Source organism: Cyrtonyx montezumae, unplaced genomic scaffold (assembly GCF_038088225.1).
Source record: "Cyrtonyx montezumae isolate F1298 unplaced genomic scaffold, pur_monq_1.0 scaffold_36, whole genome shotgun sequence".
Classification (NCBI taxonomy): domain Eukaryota; kingdom Metazoa; phylum Chordata; class Aves; order Galliformes; family Odontophoridae; genus Cyrtonyx; species Cyrtonyx montezumae.
In genome coordinates this window covers 12,133,575-12,151,925 of record NW_027072041.1, presented here as the reverse complement: position 1 = coordinate 12,151,925, position 18,351 = coordinate 12,133,575, and the positions used below count along the sequence as shown (strand labels likewise).

Here is an 18,351-nt window from a genome sequence, read left to right as displayed (position 1 = left end):
TTTTAAAAAATTAAAGCACTTGACCATTACAGAGATATTAAAAGAAGGAATGAAGAAGGAATAGACTAAAACAATTTAGATTTTATTCAAGCAATTTTCAAGATAACTTCAGTTGTAAGTAGATAAGTAGAAGTTTTTCATTACGGGACTTGTATGCTGTCAAGTGGTTGTCCAGGTCTATGTACACTTAGAATTTCACATCTATTTAATCTTCACCCACTGAAGAAAGTGGAGGAGTGGATTCTCTCTTCCTAAGCCACTTTATGTCACAGAAAAACCCTTTGATGCCCCCTATCAGACTGGTACAGTTAACTCAGAAAAATGTCAGCCTAGCCTAAAACCAGTGGTATGATTTTGTACAATGAGTTTTAAACCTTATGGATAGCCAGATAATGTGTATCAGGGTGAAGCCTAACACACAAATCATTGCTTTCCTCACGAAGCTGTATGCGGGAGAGGAAAACTGAAATAACCGATTCAATTAAACATTCCAAATTGTTCCTCAATAGCAACTTGCTACAAAGGACAAAAGGGCTTCTTGGAATCCTTTCACATCAACCACAAAGTAGCCAACTTGTATGGTCAGAAAATACCACCATTTTCTTACTCTTAGCTTAGTTTATCACTTCACATTCCAGAATTAACTGTGCCTCTTGACATATGAAAATCACTTCTAAATTAAATACCTGAATCACTTATTCAAGGAATGGGGCTAACTACACATTCTGATAGACTTGGATCATATGCGATAGGCTGAAATAATAGAAACTGTAGGTAATGGAGATGATAGAAAGTTCAAGAAGCTATCATTCCAATGGCATGGAGACTGTGTATGTGACACATGGCAAATGGCACATAACTGTCCACATATACAACACTCCTGAAATCTTCATGTCAAATGCTGATGACAACTTACGTTTTGACCTGACTATCTGCATACAGAAGCAACTTAGGAGAATATCTTAAAGCAAAGTAACCTTTTTCTGCTACAAGATTTATTCTCTTTTATTGTTATAATAAGAACTGATGTGGCTTCAGATATCTGCACACGCCCTTGCCCATATCATTTCACTCCACTATTCTCCACTTTTGACAACAGGATCAAGTACTCAGATACCACTGCTAAAGGATCCACAAAAACATGATTAACATCTGTCGTACTCTTTCTTGCCTCTCCAGAGAGCAATGAATTCATTTTAAAGCAGTACATTTATTGTTCTTCTCATTAAATAGCAATTTCCAAAGATTCTCACTTATTCACATAGAAGAAAATAAAATAATTGAATACCAAAGTCAGCAAAACAACAAAAAGAAACTTCCAGCCGTACATTTATTCAAACTGTCATCTATCACTGCTTCCTGCCTTCAAAGCAGTAAGCTCCATCTACAAATTAATAAATACTAACAGACGGGTTCTCATATACAGTCAAAATCCACCTGGGAAGAACCACAAGCAGAAGTAGCTTCAAAGATTTTTAGAGAGCCATCGTATGATGGTAAGAGCTCACAACTTAGGATGTTAAAATAAAGCACTTCGTTACTCAAGACCACAATAAACAAGTTGAAACAGTGATACTGCTGGTAGGGACCCACCCCTGAAACCTTCTGAGCTGCGGATAACACAGGCACACAGATCATTAAGCTTCCCATCTGAACTGGTGGTCACTGGTGACCTGGTCCCAAGTATTTCCTTCCTGACTCTCTCCACTAGCCAAGTCATCACCCCTGACAGTCACCCACCTCCCAGCTTCACACCTTCTTCCAAAGCCACCAACGTGCACCAGAGTGAAAAAGTAAATGAGCATGGACAATCCTCTGAGCTGAAATGAATGTCTGAAGAAAAAGGTTTTATACTGAATACCCTATGAAACAGCAGTGTGAATCTCCCACGGTGTGATAAAGTCTTTTCCAGTCCTATTTTTTACCATTTCTGAATGTCTCTCTCTCCTTAGTTTCCAAAAGCACATGATGTATTGTTACACAAACAAACATTCTGAGAAAGATGTGTTTGGCACTCTAAAATACAGGCTGAGAAACCTGTTATTAGAAAAGCAAAGCAGGTCTCGCTAGCTGTTTGCTATGAGAAATTGTAGTGTGGACAATAGACCCATGACACTGACTAAAGCATTTTCAGAATGTATGTTTTCCGCTGAAGCTGATATCTTAATAAACACAGATCACTTACTAAAAAATGCCTATACATTTCAGTTAGATGGCAGTGCTTTTAAAAGTATTTCTAGTTTCTTTATTCTCTATCTGACATGTTGAGAAATAATGAACTAACTGCACTCTGATCTATTTAGCTGGATAAAGTGTGATATATGTCCAGTGTGCATCTCACAGGCCACAGCTAGTAATTGAACCCTGGATGATTGTAAATTTTGAACATTAGTATGCGATTTAAGTGATATTTTTCATGAGTTGGTTTTGCATAACTTGAGGGTAGACTGCATAGACAACAACAGAACACTGTGGAGGGAAGGGATCAGTGTTGACTCTGTCTCTTGTGCCCACCACAAACACAGTCAAACTGAAACCTGAGTGTTTTGCATGTTACATGCCTTTGTGTCACTCAGTGAGTAAAATGTAGTAATCATCAACAACATTTAAGCCTACCTACCCATGGATGTACCTACAAAGACATAGGTTTTTTGTTATTAGGCATTCCAATCCATGGCATACACTAACCTGAAGCAGTGAAACATATTTCAGTTAATACTTTGATAACTGCAGCATTATTTTTCTTCAGAAGATGTACAGCATCATGATCAGTAACAAGTTTTTAAAGGCATGATGCAACATCCAAAAGGAAAATACTATGCACAATAAATTTTTAATTTTTCTTCCTCATTTAGCATTTTTAATTAGGGAGAATTAATGAGATATTGTACCAATACTAACAAGGGCTAGGGGGAGAATACCTTTCAGTTCAGAAAAATACAGTAGATGTAACACTGTAAGAACATCTAATTAAAAGGATACAAGCACATCCCATTCACTCAATTTTGAACTGCCTAGGTCTATTTCTTCAAACCCAAGAACTATGTTTAGAAGATAGAAAGTTTTTCTTAATTTCATTGCATGTAAATATTGTCACTGCTGATCAATATCTAAGCTCCTTTGGGCAAATTCAGAATCTCCTGATTGTGGAAGAGTTGCTTGTGCACAGTAGAAGAGCTTTTCAGGCTATGCAGCCTCAGGTATGGAGTACATCTTCTTTGTTCACTCTTTGGGGGCTCTAAATATATAGCTGGGAAACAGATGTAATCATAATCATTAATCAGTTTAGTCATTAATCAGTTAAGTCAGTTAGTGGCACCAAAACTATGATGTTGCTCCTATGAATAATTTGTTCCTGTTCAACTACTAATACAAATTTCTCAATAACTTGACTAATGCTCCAGAGTGTTTTCCCCTGCTTAGTGAAGCACTTTTCATCTATATTTCTTATTACTTGCATCTAGCCATATGAATTATTCCTTCACATACAATCAAATACACGTTCCTCAGATACCAAGTTCACTTCTGAATTAAACTAACAATACCATGAAGTAACTGCCAATTTTACTGACTGTGTATGCCTTTAACCTTACACCTGTATACCACAAGCTGTCTGTTAGCACCAGGTGGAGATAAAACTGAAACCAGCCATTCTTGGCAATGATTTGTCTGGGGAAAAAAAAAAAGAAAAAAAAAAAAAGGTGATGGGGGCAAAGCAGGAAAAAAAACCCCTAAAAGCCAGGGACCAGAACTCTCCTTCCAAGAGCTTCATAACAAACCCCTGAAGAAGGGATTTCTCTAGAGATAGACAGTAGCAATTCTGTAACAGATCAAGTTCATCCATGGATTGCCTAAGGAAGACCCCATATACCTAACAGATCTCCAGAATCTCCAGAATTAATTACAGGTGTTCAGCCTGTGACTTAACATTGTTGCATCACTTGCAAATACAGAGTAAAAACACTTCTCTCAGTACACCATCGGAAAAGAAGTAGCCTGGGGCAGGTCTGTAGGAGAGCCTGTTGATCAGTATTTAAAAGCAGAAGATACAGACATTTAGAACAACTACAGCTGTGGAAGGGATGGAAAACCTGCTGCACATTGGCACTACCCTGTGCCAGTTTGCTAGGCAGAGAGCAAAGCTTCTCCGAAGCTCTGCAGCAAGCTCAGTTACCTATAAAAAGTCAGTAGTCCACACAACAATCAAGCTGACAATAAACCTTTAAAGATCAAACGTCAAAGAGCAGAAGGATTTAAACTTATAGTTGTTCTTACCCGCATCAAGTTTTCATCAGTCGTCTCATTCTCTATGATACACAAATACCTAAAGACATCAGCACTGCCAAAGGCATGCAGCTTCAGCTTACCTACTGCTTATGATTCAGCGTGGGAGCTGGCAGCCACTTGCTCTTTACTAATCTGAAAAAAGGGTATGTACCAGTTCAGCACAAAATACACTGAACCCAGAAGTGCACTAAGGATACTATAATTTCTCTGCCAGACTTTTTCTTTACAGGCATGTTCTGCTCTCACTTTGCACAGGGCTTCAACCTGAGACCAATACATTGTGAACAGAGAGATGCCTGTTTCCAAGGAGCTCCTTCAGAAGCCATTGCATTTATTTTGTTTCTTCAAAATTTCAGAGGATCATATTACTCACTTAATGAAAACATTTATTCTGCCAAACCATTTCATTTCCCACCTCTTTAAAAACAAAAAGTAAACGGGTTAACAGTATGCTCTAAATGACAACATCTAAATCTACCTGGCAGCCTGCTACGAGGAGTTGACTAGCATGCTAGATGAAGGCAGCAGACATTCGTCTGTGCATTAAAAAAAGCTTTCAGTATCATCTCACATACTATCCTCATAGACAAGCTTGTGAAATATAGACCATTAAAGCAGATGGAGATATTTACTGAAGGGTGGACAGGCTTCTGTGTTGAGGGTGGTGCAACAATAGCACAAGGTCCAGATGGAGGCCCATCATTAGCAGCACACCCCAACAGACAATGCTGGAGGAGTAAAGACAGAGCCTGGCTCTTCTCTGTGATGCCCATGACCAGATAGAAGGCAGTGGGCACAAAACAAAATACAGGAAACTCTATTTGAACACAGAAAGAGTTTTTACTGTCAGGGTGGTCAGACACTGTCAGACATTTCTCTGAGAGGCTATGGAGACCATCCTTGGAGACATTCAAAACCCAAGTGCACACTCCAAGCAACCAGCTCAAAGTGACCAATCTGCTCTGAAGACTCTGGACTGGGTTATCTCATTAAGAGGTCCTGGATAGCCTCAGACCCTTGATGATGCTGCAAAAACCTCTGCATGTTGTCTGATAACAAAGAACTCTCTGATCAGCATCACATTTTTCTGGGGTCTTCAAGTTTATAGTCTTTGTATGTTTTTCAATGAAGTAATCTCTGATACTAAATTAACTTAAGTAACCATATAATACAGGACAATTTTCAAGAAAGAAAGAAAAGAAAGATAGGAAAACATAATAGTTGGACTAGGAAAAATGGATATTAAGAAATGTCAGTTGTCTATTTTAGCTACTCAAATATTTGTTTCCAAATTCTCTTGACTACACTCAGATAATTTTATTGAAGTATAACAAACATTATTGCTGAATGGACAGTTCAGATGTGAACTGATATGCGTTACAACTGATGTTAGGACAAAATACAAAATTAAGAGAGAAGCAAGCTCATGGAGTAGCATGACAGAGGTCACGTCTGCTACAAAAGTGATAAAGAAAGAAGCTATAAGCTGAACTAAAATTGCTTGAATTGATGCTATAGCAATTAAAAGTAGTTTTTCTTGAGAAGCTGTACAGACTAATGTAGATCACGTCGTAAAAAACGCCTTGTTTATCAACTGAATTGCTTATAAATTTAAAACAGCTGTGTTTCCCCAAGTGACTGAACAAATGCCTGAGCACAAATATCTCATTAAGGTAAGATGCCCCTTTGTAACCCTTGACTTTATAAATGCTTACTTTGCCCTTTACAATAAAGCAGTCTTCCTCAATACATCAAAGACATGATCACCATGAAAGTGCTGCAGTTAACCTTTAGGATTTTCCCTTCTTTCCTTTTACAACAGCCACATTAAAAAGGATGGAGCTGCAACATGGCCACTGCAAAGGCCATAAAAGAAAAATGCTTTAGAAGAGATAATAGAAGATTCATAAAGATACTTCCTCCAAATCGATTTGTCAATTTAATATAAACTTTCGCATTCAAGAATCTCCCTACATAAATGTATCTTCAACTATAGGAGGTTATTATAAATAATACTGTATTGTACGTGGGTAAAAGGAGATGATAGTTGACATTTTTTCTCTGAATGTGAATTAAAGGAAAGGCTGTAATTTTTTCTCTTTTTCAAAGAGCTGAGACATCCACTTTCAGAAGCAGTGCTAGGCTGTCAAGTCCAAGAGCACCTCTCTAACATCCAGCTCATCAGCCTGAGGAGGTGATGATGCAAGAATTTTTGGTAAATCTCTCATCAAGAAAATATAAATAATGAGATTATAATAAAGAGTTAATATTAAGTTCTAGTCTAGTACACCATGCTTCAGCAGTGTTATACAGGTAGGCTAAATGCACAATGCAGTACTGCGCTTTCTGGTACTGGGCCAAGCCATAAACATTCTCAGAAATCTTTAAATGCTTCATGGGCTTTTGAAATCTATGTGCATTGTTTATTTATTGTTACAAAGATCCAGCATCAGAAATCTTAAATCTTTTGTCCACTGTCACCTTTCAGTGAAGTTCAACATACTTAGTCATGTACAGTATGAAAAACTTAAGTGCAAAAAATGTGAACATAATGCATCATAAAAAGGTAACTTTTGTGCCAAGCCTTAAGCTTAAACAGGGGTACGAGTACCTTCTCACACTAGCTTGCACACTCTTTATATTCCAAGATCCTCACTATGATTAACTGTAAGGCTTTTTCTTCATTTTCATAATTATTTTTTTCCAAACAATCAGAGCATAATTTATTATGAACTCCAGGGTAAACCGGACCCAAGAGGTTTCAATAATTGAACAAATTGAGCAAAGCTTTGATTTGCTAACACAGTCATTTCCGTAGTCATTGAAAAAAAAAAAAAAAAAAAGACAAAACCACTCCTCTTCTAATGCAATAAAGGTGCACTTATAAGGCCTCTTCCCAAACCTGTGCTAGATTCACACCATTCTGGTAAACTCATATTCAAGACAGACTTCTTGAGACAGCAATAAATGAAATATAATAAATGAAATAGCTACTTCGGTGCTTTTCAAAACAAGTCATTGCATTATATAGTACTTTTATTCACTGGAAGACTACAGACATTCTAGAAGAGACTACAAACTCTCATCACCTTCTTCACTGTACTGGAAAAGCATCATTTTAATAGGCTGCATTTTAATTTGCTCATTATAAGTATAAAGGGCATGCAATTTCTGCAAGCAATCTCAGAAAGAAAGGTAGAAAAAGCTGCTTGCTTAAGTTCAAACCTTATCACTATACCAATTATTTACAAAAAGTTTTCTGAATATGTAAGAGAACACATTTGCATCTTTTCTTAAAGAGAACTGAAGACTCTATTTGGAAGGAAAACATTACTACCAGCAATGATGAGTACATATGAAAGAGCCGGCACAGGCAGTTTGTTCTGTGGTCAAACAGAAAGCCTACACTTACTTTGAAAAAAAAAAGACAAGATTTTATTTAGGGAACAAATCAAGCATTTTCTTCATGAACACATGGAAAACCCCAATGTTGGTGAAGAGTTCCATAAACCCATCCTTTCTTCTATGCTTTAATCTGTTTCCTCCAGCTTTTTTTCAATTTCAGTCCTGGGAGAGAAGATTAGAAGTGAAGATTACCTTCAGGAAGGTATGTAATTTGGTCAATGAGTAAGAGAATCACGCTTTATCTCTTGCACTATTTTTTCTGTCGTATTCTGATTTGAAGTCTAATATCTACAGAATGAGATCAGTTCTATTTAGCTTGGAACAATAGGAAATAATAAGAATTATGAATAATGTGGTGTGACCAAGGGTAGGTTATTGAAGAATGTGACTAAATTGAGTACTTCATAATTGCATTTTGCATTCTCTCAAAAAATCACTTGCTCCCACATAGACTTTGACACTGTTGAGAGACATGAGAGAACAGCAAATTTTTAAATGAAGAAAATAGAGCTAAAACTATGTAAGAAGTCAAAAGCTGCTAGGATTACTTAAAAACGTGTGAGCTCTTCAGCCAAAGCCAGTGATGTGCATTCCACCTTTCATAACAAATTCAGCAGAAATATTAATGTGCTTCTGACTACATTTTTACTGAAGTCATTAAGATACTCCTGTAAATAAAATCTCATATATTGCCACTAACAATTTTTTGTTATGATAATTCTCATTTATATCTTCTTGTTAATGCTCCATTAGGGTTAAGTGAACCAATCTGACAGAACTTATATTATTTCTCTCTTCCTTAGGGCATGAAAGTCACAGTTTATTACCTACCATTTTCTACCATTTAATAATCAAATTAATTTTCTGTAACCTATTTTTATTTACTCAAAATGTCAGTTCTGTACTTTAAGTAATACAAACACAAAACATAAATATGTTTCTGTAAATATTATAAAAAAGTGAAATTTACATTTTCAGCATCCTGGGGATGATGGAGAAGTAATGTAAAGCAAGCATAGGAGAAGTGCTGAGAGAACAAACTCGACTCCTTGTTTCAAGAGCGGCTCAAGCAAAAATTACTTATCTCAGACTGACAATAAGAATTTGATTTGATATCTCTTCACATTCTTCTTGCAGTACAATTTTGTTTGGGGAAAAAAAAAATCACAACAGTAGGGTGGCTGTACAGCAGTAATTCACTACTGAAAGACACAGGTTCAGCACTCTTTACTCAATGCACAAACTGCCATATCTATGAGGATTTTGTTACTTAATCCTCATATCAGAATTGTATCTCATCTATGAAAAATACCTTATAAATCAATCAGTTCAAAATCCCAAGATGAGTCATCTCCAATCTGTTTTGTTTCCAGGCAGCATCAATGAATTCTAAGCCAGTGTATATATCTTGCAGATAATACATACAAGTACTTTGTAATACAAGGGAAAATGATGTCTAAAAGCTTCCCAAATAATACACAATCCTAAGCATCTCGATACAGCCATTATTGAAAGTGAAAAGAATAATTGAGAAGGAGGTACTTTTGTCTATACTCCAAGTAACAGTGAGTACTTTCTTGGATAGGAAATTTGGTTTTATGCCAAGGTTGTAGCAACAGGTAAGAAAGAGAAGACTGAGATGTTACAGACTGATATCAACAATGGCAGTAAGAAGTTTTTGTCACTACATCCAATCCTGAATCACAGGATTCATATAGCCCACTTAATACACAATCATAGAATGGTCTGGGTTGGAAGGGACCTCAAAGATCACCTACTTTCAAGCCCCTTGCCATGGGCAGAGTTGTCCTTGGTAGATTACACACCAGATGTGGCTGCCCAGGGCCCCATACAACCTGGCCCTGAACACCTCCAGGAACAGGGCATCTAAAACTTCTCTTGGCAGCCTGTTCCAACACCTCACCACCCACTCAGTGAAAAAATTATAGAATCATATGTTTATGTGACTCCCTATATGTCCAGAAACTGCTCAATTAGTTAATGACTTACTGGAGATCCTTCTGTGTTTAGGTAACCAAAGCAGACAGTTTCTCAGTGTAGGTATTACCAAACAGTGCAGCATCTGACCTTAGAGAAAGAACTTTGCTGCTACCTTCACAATTAGTATTGAATTGCAGTATTACAATGAATTCTTCAGTTCTTGAAATACAGAATAAAGTAAGCTGCAAGCTGCCAAGTATTAATAATTAACATGACAGTAGCCTTGCAAATGAAAGAGGAAGTTTTACAGTCTGGGGTTTCCTGTGTTCATTAAGGAGCTTGAGAGACTAGGTGAATCACAGTGACCTCTGTGATGCACAGCAGCCTCTGGTATGGGAAGAGGTCTTCCAGAAAAGTTCAGTCTTGAGGAGAACCCATAAGTAACAAGAAAAAAAAGTGAGAATGAAAGACATTTTTGTTCTCCTCACCCATGGTTTTCTCAAGTCTCACTGACTATTACACCTGTAAGGTATACTATTGCACATTGTAATGCCATGGTATCTTTGCTGGGTGCTCAGTGATGGCACTTCAAGGATCTTAAACTCGAGCGCAGAAATCTGCTCTCAGGTTTGATCATCTCCTCCTAAAGGTCAGACTTGCTCTGCTCTGGCCAATCAGAACTTCACCTCAACCCCAAAATGCAGTTTTCCATATTGAAATATGCAACATGTACTTCAAGACACTACATCTACGACTAAAGAGCACACAGTAACACCCATCCATGCAACAGTCTAAATCCAAAGCATACAAACTCAGCAAGTTCCTTGTACATCACGTGCATTTCTAAATGATTATCATCTCTTACTGCATGCCAAATACTTTCTGACTTGTTGGTTGCTGTATTCAAATGTAATGCACGGCATTTTTTTTTTTAGCTTGTACTACGGTAACCACACCATGACAACCAAACTTTACTTAGTCATATTGTCTCAAAGATGAGGGTACGCTGATTCTCAGCTCACTGGTGATTGAGCTTTCTCCATCCCAAGAGGAAGGGAAAAAAAACCAGAGAATGAGATGTGCTGGCATGTCTAAATTTTTTTCCAAGGTCTTATCAAAAATAAAGCTCAAATTAGTTTTCCAAAGAAGAAAACAAAGAGCAAGTGCACTACCAGTCTCACCTCTGCAGACTGAACATAATCTCCAAAAACCCGTAAACCTGAAGCCACTCTGATAGATTTCAAAGTGTTCACAGAACACAAACGAACAGGTTGGCATTGATCCTTTATGAAATGTCTGACGTAATTTTTCATTTTATGTCATTCCAGGAAGTAACAGACAGTTGGGTGACAGCCAAGACACAGTACGGAGATCAAATAAAAAACATGTACTTCTCACAAGTTTATGCCTTCTTGCAAGTGAAGGGAAATAGATCACAAGAATCTCTGCATGCTATAAACATCCTGCAGTCATCTACCAAATACAACAGCATATTCAGTTTCTGGATGCTACTATCTGAAGGAAATGAGTTATGACACTTACAATCTTTCATTTTTGACTTCTTTCTAAACTTCATCAGCCTCCAAGATTTACCAAGGAAAGCCTGTAAATCCACTTAGATGTTCTTCCTACTGTCTATTCCTCACCTCAGTTCATTTGATTTTTGATTTGCTTCTGTTCTTCAATTTCTTTCTTTAATTGCTGAACCTATTCTAGCTTTTCAGGGTGCCGCTCTCCAGTCTCAGATTTTCTACAGTAAGACCTTGCTAAAGAAGATAAAATTAAGAATCCATATCACCCAAAATCACTCAGTTTGAGGAAAACATCTTGCATTTCATATTTGTAAAATACCTATACCATACTGGACAGAACCTTCAAAATGAAGAACGATATTAACTTGTAATAGTTGTGTTTTAACCACGACATCCAGCTATAGAGGCTCTTTCCTACTTCAAGCAGACTTTTCATGACATAGTTGAGAAGTTTTTTCCACAATCTCCTACACATTCATTAGTAATAACACTTCATTTCCTAAATGACTACGAGAAACACATAAAATATGTATCAGTTTAGTTCGGGTGAAGTATTTGTTCCTGTGAAAGTCAGCAACTGCTTGCCAGCACCAACTCTCTGACCAAAAGCATCCCAGAAACAATCTGCTGTGCCTCTAAAGACCATATAAAGCATAAGAGCGGCAGGGAGAGAAAGACAATGCCAAAATCCAGAAGATTCTCACAATCACACTGTACAGAATAAAGGTAATACACAAAGACACATATTAGTCTCCCAAATGACAACCAACAAATTGCTTGTGTTGCCTATTCTTTGTATGGAATAAAATTAACTACCAATAACAACATATTTTAAAGTTTTAGTTCAACCCTGAATCACTCTCAGAGCATGTGTGCTCACTTTGATTAGTGTCCACATTATTTAGTCTATCACTAAAGCACAGAATTCAGAACTCATACTCAGCTGTAAATATTGGAATATTTCTCCTGGTTTCTGGTAATTATATCTATCTTAAACAACAAATACTTTGGATGAATGTATGGCAGAAGAAGACAATTATAGCGCCTTCTAATGGCAAACAAACTCTGTGGAACAATATCAGGTAACAAATTAGAAAAAATGGTTCATCCCTTCCAAAAACCAATGACAGCCCAAGAGGAATGCAATCTCTGTCCAGAGAAATGCTGCTAACCCTCAAATGAGGGTGAAGAGTCTGGCTCCACCCCTTCCAGTCACACAGGTGCATTGCTGGCACCTGAGCTCCCTGGGTTAGCCATGCCTTCTCACCTTGTGCTTAACCATAGGTTCCAGCTGTGACCTGGCAGTTCTGCAGCAGCCTAAAAGATTCACATCTCTCACTATATCACCTATGTATTTTTATTTCAATTGCATTAGAAATATAAAAGCTTTTATGGAGAGGAAAAGATCATTTGGAAAATTAATCTCTAATTTATATTAGCAGAAGCTTAGCACATATTCCAACAGTTTGTCTCACAGATGGAGCCAGTACGCACAGCACACAACTTCGACAAAGCATAGCAAATTACTCCACAACTCCCTTTTGCATAGATAAAGCACTTAATTTAGGAATAGTGACTAATTAGTTTCATAAAATGTTGGGGTTATATGGATACATTCATCTTTGTACACCACAGATAATTTAATATCCCCTCAAGTAAATGTCTAGAGCTGCAGTAAGTAAGACATAAGGAGATGCCATAGTCTGTGCATGGATGAGAGGTTCTACTTGAACAAAACTCACAGAATATGAGTGATATACCTTTGGAATAGTTTGCACTTATTTAATTCTGCAGAGTGATAAGAAACAGCTGTTATTTCAGCAATTAGAAGTGGATATCTCTCACCATGCATTAGTGAAATCTTAAATTTATAGCACTACCCTGATTTACTCTTAGGGAATAAAAATCATTACCAAGGGTACCACTGCAAGGAATATTTTGGACTGCTATCCCAGAGACTTAGCAGTCTGGAAGGAAAATATGTCATATTACAACAACCTAAACTTTCACTTTTTTCCTCTGAAAGCAGCCAGTGTAAGTTAAAAATAAAGAAATCAGACATATCAGGGAAGGACTGTGTCAAACTAGGCCTCTAAATCTCATTCCTACAGTGAAAATGTTTTCTATAAAAAGCAAAGTGAATCACTGAAATGCTAGTGCCACAAAAACCTTTAAAATAACTAGAATGCACTATCAATCAAACCAATTCAGATATATATTGAACTCTGGAGCATAAAAAAGAATGCACAATGGCTATTTGATTTTTTAAGTTGTTATTAAGTGGTCTTTTCTCCATGTGCAGCTAAAATCAAGAGTAAGAATTCTGAGTGCCAGAAGCATGTAGTCAAGATTATACAAAATCAGTGTATAAAAACAAGAACATGAAAATAGAGCCATAAACATACACATCAAAAATTTATGACAGTAGACTTAAAGATCTCTTCTGCGGCAAACAATGACTACAAGCTCTTACATGCATATGAACATAATTATGTGACATTATATTGATGAAATGGTACCAGAAATTTCTCACACTTTCTGTTCCAGTGAAACTTCATCACAGATCTGTTAATTCCTTTGTGGCACTTAAGAGAGTTTTTTAAGAGAGTTTTTTTGTTTTAAACAAGTAACGATGTTACTTGCTAGCAATAATCTTTTCAATGTAATTATTTTCGTTAGATATAGCCAAAAATGTGAGCTTTTTCAGGAAATTATATCCAAACTACATCCAAACATTCTTAAATTCCATCTTAAAATTGTACAGTCGTAGTGTGGAGACTGTATTTCTGCATTTCAGTAACTTTTTTTTTTTCCCAGTCAGTGGGTAAATCATTATGTACCTCTGTCTTAAGAGTCTCACCTCATATGCCTCTCTTCCCTGTGCTTAGCTCACACCACACGTAAGTATCTTAAATCTTGGCAGTTTTCTAGACAGTTTTCAAGATGTTAGGAAAGAAGATATACACCAAAATACTTAACATTTCTACTAACCTGCAGTTGCACAATTCCTTCATGATTTTTTCCTGCTTTCTTCCTGTCAATAGAAATGCTTCCCTGACTTTGAGAAATGCCTACAGAATAAGACTGAAGGAAAAACATTCTTTTGCAGAGCCCTCTCAACTCAGGTAAAAAAAAAAAAAAAAAAAAAGAATATTATAAGGGAACAATATTTGTTTGTATAATTGCTTTAAATAAGCTTTTTTTTACTTTTTTTTTTATTTTTTCCCTGTATGACGTAAGAGTCTTCAAACAATCAGCAACAGAAAAAGAAATGATAAATGGCTATTGTCTTTAAATCAGTCTATTACTGTGGAGTATAGAGAGTAGTAAATAATCAGTCTTAGACTGAAAATGGTCTAAGGAACAAAGAAGAAATGTTTTCTTTTTTGAATACTATTACATAAATTCCCCTAACTTCCTCCATAATTTTCCTACATAATTATGTACTCATGATTAAAATGTAATTATGATTAAAATTTTATTGAAAAAATCTCTGGGGGTTTCTTGTACTGGACTGCAAATGCTAACTCATATATGCCTGTCAATACCCACTGAGCAAGCACCCTTCGAACTTGCTAAACAGGAGAAAATCTCATGAAGTAACTCCTAAATCATTACTATGCTTCTCTTCCTACCCACACTGCATTTAATGCAGTTATTTTAAGTGTCTATGAAAAACCATGAGGAGAAATCATCAGAATTCAAAATTGCTGCCTTTCTTCACCCACACACTGTACCTACACTGTACTTTCTCCACTCATATGAGGACTGCCATCGGAGCCAATGTACTGATCTTAGAAGTTCCAGCAAAGACTAAATATTGTTTGATTGATCACGATACCAAGAGTGCTTAAATATGATGTTCAGCTGGAATGACAGTTTAACGAACAGCATCAAAACATATACACAGAGGGCCTAATATATCACTTAACCTCTTGCAAGAGAAGTAAAAAGAGGTAAGTCAATGCAAGACCACGACACAGTGTAAAGAATATCTCAAAAGTCATGCATGGATGTTAATTGTGCTTCACTAAGATGAAGACTTTGACATTCCACTGATGCCTGTGACAAATTCCAACCTTCAGCAACCACCTATACACTGCTTCCAAAACAAGCACTGACAGAGACTTCTGTGAGGTGAAACCAAGAGTATTAAATTGTTGCATATAAAATTTTACCCTCCAAATTTTCATACTGAAAAGATGAAAGGTGCTACCCACACCTAAAAACCTCTGACACTGCACTGAGGCCTCTTCTTACATTTGAAGTGAAAGCACACCACAAATCATTAAGTGGTAGTATTATTCCCATTTATCTCAGCCAGAAGCTGGTATGCTGCTTCCAGCTTGCTGTGCCTCCACCTCTGAAGAAGCAAGAATTCTGCACCTTGTTTTCCTGACAGGTACCAAAAGGTCACAAATGATGCTAGCACTGATTTCCAAATCCCTCCTGCAAAGTTATTTGTAGATGCTCAGATTCGAGGCACATCTTAGAAGTTTCAGATGTTTATGGGTACAAGCACTTCATGTACAAATTATGTAAGTATTTATTGAACGACTTCCATACAATCAACTTTGAAGCGTTTAAGTTACCGCTATTTGTAGTTATTTTCAATGAAACTCAGATAATTTCAGTCCTTCTATATAACTAAATCCTCTCAAAAACTCTCTTTTTTCTCTAGTCCGTTTTGGACCTACTTTTTTTTCATTATCTACAATTAACTTTGATCAGCATTACACAAGTCAGTAACTAAGTCATTTGCATTCTTCTCATTTACCTAAATAATTACTGAATTACAAAAACATGTATAAGTGCATTATTATTATTAAAATACCAAACTGCAAATCTCTGGAATTCTGCAAAATTTACAAACAGGACAAGGGCTGCACACTGCTTAAATACACTGCCAAAAGGAGAACTATGTGCACTGGCAGATGTCAGAAACAGTTTCTTTCTGCCTCTTTCTGCACATACCCAGGGGTAATACCATGGTGCCATGGTAATTCTTCAGCCAAACTGTGTCATCTGACAGCAGTAAACCCTGATGCCCTTGCTCTTCAGCCTGAACCACTGCACCCTGCAGTGCTGCAGCGATGCAATGCAACTCAATGCTTTCTGCAAGGAGCAAAGCCATTGGATAATAGACCACCGTATCTGGGAGCACCCACCTGGGCCCAGCTAAAGCTGAAGCCCTCTGGCAAAGCCATCCCCAGGGCACCTGCACTCACCCACAGCACCAACACCAGCAGCAGCTCCCACTGCGGCACTCGGCATCCAGCAGCTGAGCAGGCCCTGCCTCCAGGGACAGCCAGGCTTCTGCTGAAAGCCACAGATTTCTCATTCCATGAGCCAAATTTAAAATAATGTAACTATCAAGAGGAGGTAATTACTCACTGAGGCATCAAGGCTCAGCTCTTCGCAACTCTTAATTAGCTGCCTCTAAAAATATAAAATTATCATGTGAGAATGATATTCAATAGCCCTTCGCTCGAGGTATTACAGGAGCCTCAATTCAAACAAAATTCAGATCACTGAACCAAATGCACTGCTATTTACAAGGGTTCTGTGTTTTCTCTAACACTTGATCTTGGTACTGCACAAATAACTGATCTCAAAACTTGTACCAGGCACAAGACATTCATTTCACAAAAGCCAGTCAGTGAAGTCAACTGACATTCCCGCAATGGTTTTTAGACAGGAGTACAATTCAGCAGATGGAATATTCATAATTCAGAATTTAAAACAATCACATCTTAATTTCAAGGTGCGAGTTTGTTATTGCATTTTAAATCAACTAACCTTATGAATCAGTCAAATTCTGCTGAGATTAGAACTCCATTTAAAACAATAAGGAATAAGTGTATAGTTAAGTGTATAGTTCTTCAGATTAATTGTTTTACCCTGGTGGTATTGTTGATTAAACAGCTGGAACTTTTCTTTATTTTGAAAAGACATAGGTGGCTAAAAAGCCCTCAAAAAGCCTAAAAAGCCCTCTAATTAGATTTTAGACTTCATTAGAAGCATTAATGGAAAATGACAGTGATTTATTTCTTTCTTATTTTCTGCCCATAACCTGACCACTTTCAATGATTAGCAAATCAACATGGTCATAAAAAAGTCATACTAATACATTTCAAGAATTTATAAGTAAGAAGTATTTAAAAGTATTTTACCTTGTTTAATTTTCCTATTAACGACTTTTATTAGATGTTTAAAAAAAGAATTAACTTAGTTAAAAGGCAGAAAGTATTATTTAAGCAAGACTGTCAGAAAAATCTCTTACATTCACTGCTGATTATTCAAAAAGTACAAATTGAATTACACTTGTAATGAAAACATGAAATCTCCCTAACCCATTTCTTCTGTATATATTCAGAAATAACCTTACCCTGTAAATTATACTGCTAATCCATCAAATTCATACGGTAGAGTAGGTATAGTTTTATATTCATTAGGCATTCACTTGCAAAATTGACAACCTGGCACAGTTTGTACTCAATATAACAGGATGAGTTAGAATGAAAATTGAATTAGAGAGAGAGACAAGTCAAAGTTTGTGAAGATAAAGAATACTGACAGCACAGCAATAAAAGGACATTCGTTTTTTCAATATCTGGCTTAGAACTCACTGAACACATCTATTTCAGCACTGGTATCCTCAGGATTATATACTGAAATAAAATTCAACGGCTTTCTTCCGTGAATATTTAAATGGTGATGGTTGTGTTTCTGGAATGCTTTAATTTCAACACATCTACACAGAGTCCTTGGGAACAAAATGCTCATTTAAGGTGTCACCAATGTAAAACAAATCTGAAGAATGAACACAAAAGGAAATCTCTTTAGTTAGAGGTAAATAGGAAAACAGAAAATGGAAGCAACACTGGCAAATGGTTGCATGCAGCAGCGTAATTTGCAGACCAGGACTGAACTACTCCTTCAGCCCAACACCTCCAGACACAAAGAGAACAAACTCCTTTGGAACTTAGTCTAGAATGGTCACTCTTCTCTCAGTAAGAAAAGATGAAAACAGTAGACATAGCTTTTGTATGTTGTTGTTCTTCAGAGACATTTCCAAAACTCCATTTTGGATCAAACTGATTTTTGAGCTTCTGTGTATAACAGTGCCTGTCTCTCCAGTAACATCACATTCGAAGGTCTTGCATTACCTTTATGGATTCAGTGA

At 36.8% G+C, this 18,351-nt stretch overlaps 1 protein-coding gene across 1 annotated transcript in view; it reads right to left on the bottom strand.

Moving 5' to 3' along the window:
* MCTP1 (multiple C2 and transmembrane domain containing 1) overlaps positions 1 to 16,439 on the bottom strand; it is a 193,727-nt gene extending 177,288 nt beyond the window's left edge. Inside the window, exons 1-2 of the mRNA XM_065745475.1 lie at positions 16,394 to 16,439; positions 16,153 to 16,280 (exon numbers count right to left, since the gene is read on the bottom strand). Of these exons, the coding sequence (XP_065601547.1) occupies positions 16,153 to 16,280; positions 16,394 to 16,439 (174 nt within the window). The remainder of the gene's footprint in view (positions 1 to 16,152; positions 16,281 to 16,393) is intronic.
* Positions 16,440 to 18,351: the final 1,912 nt, after the last annotated feature.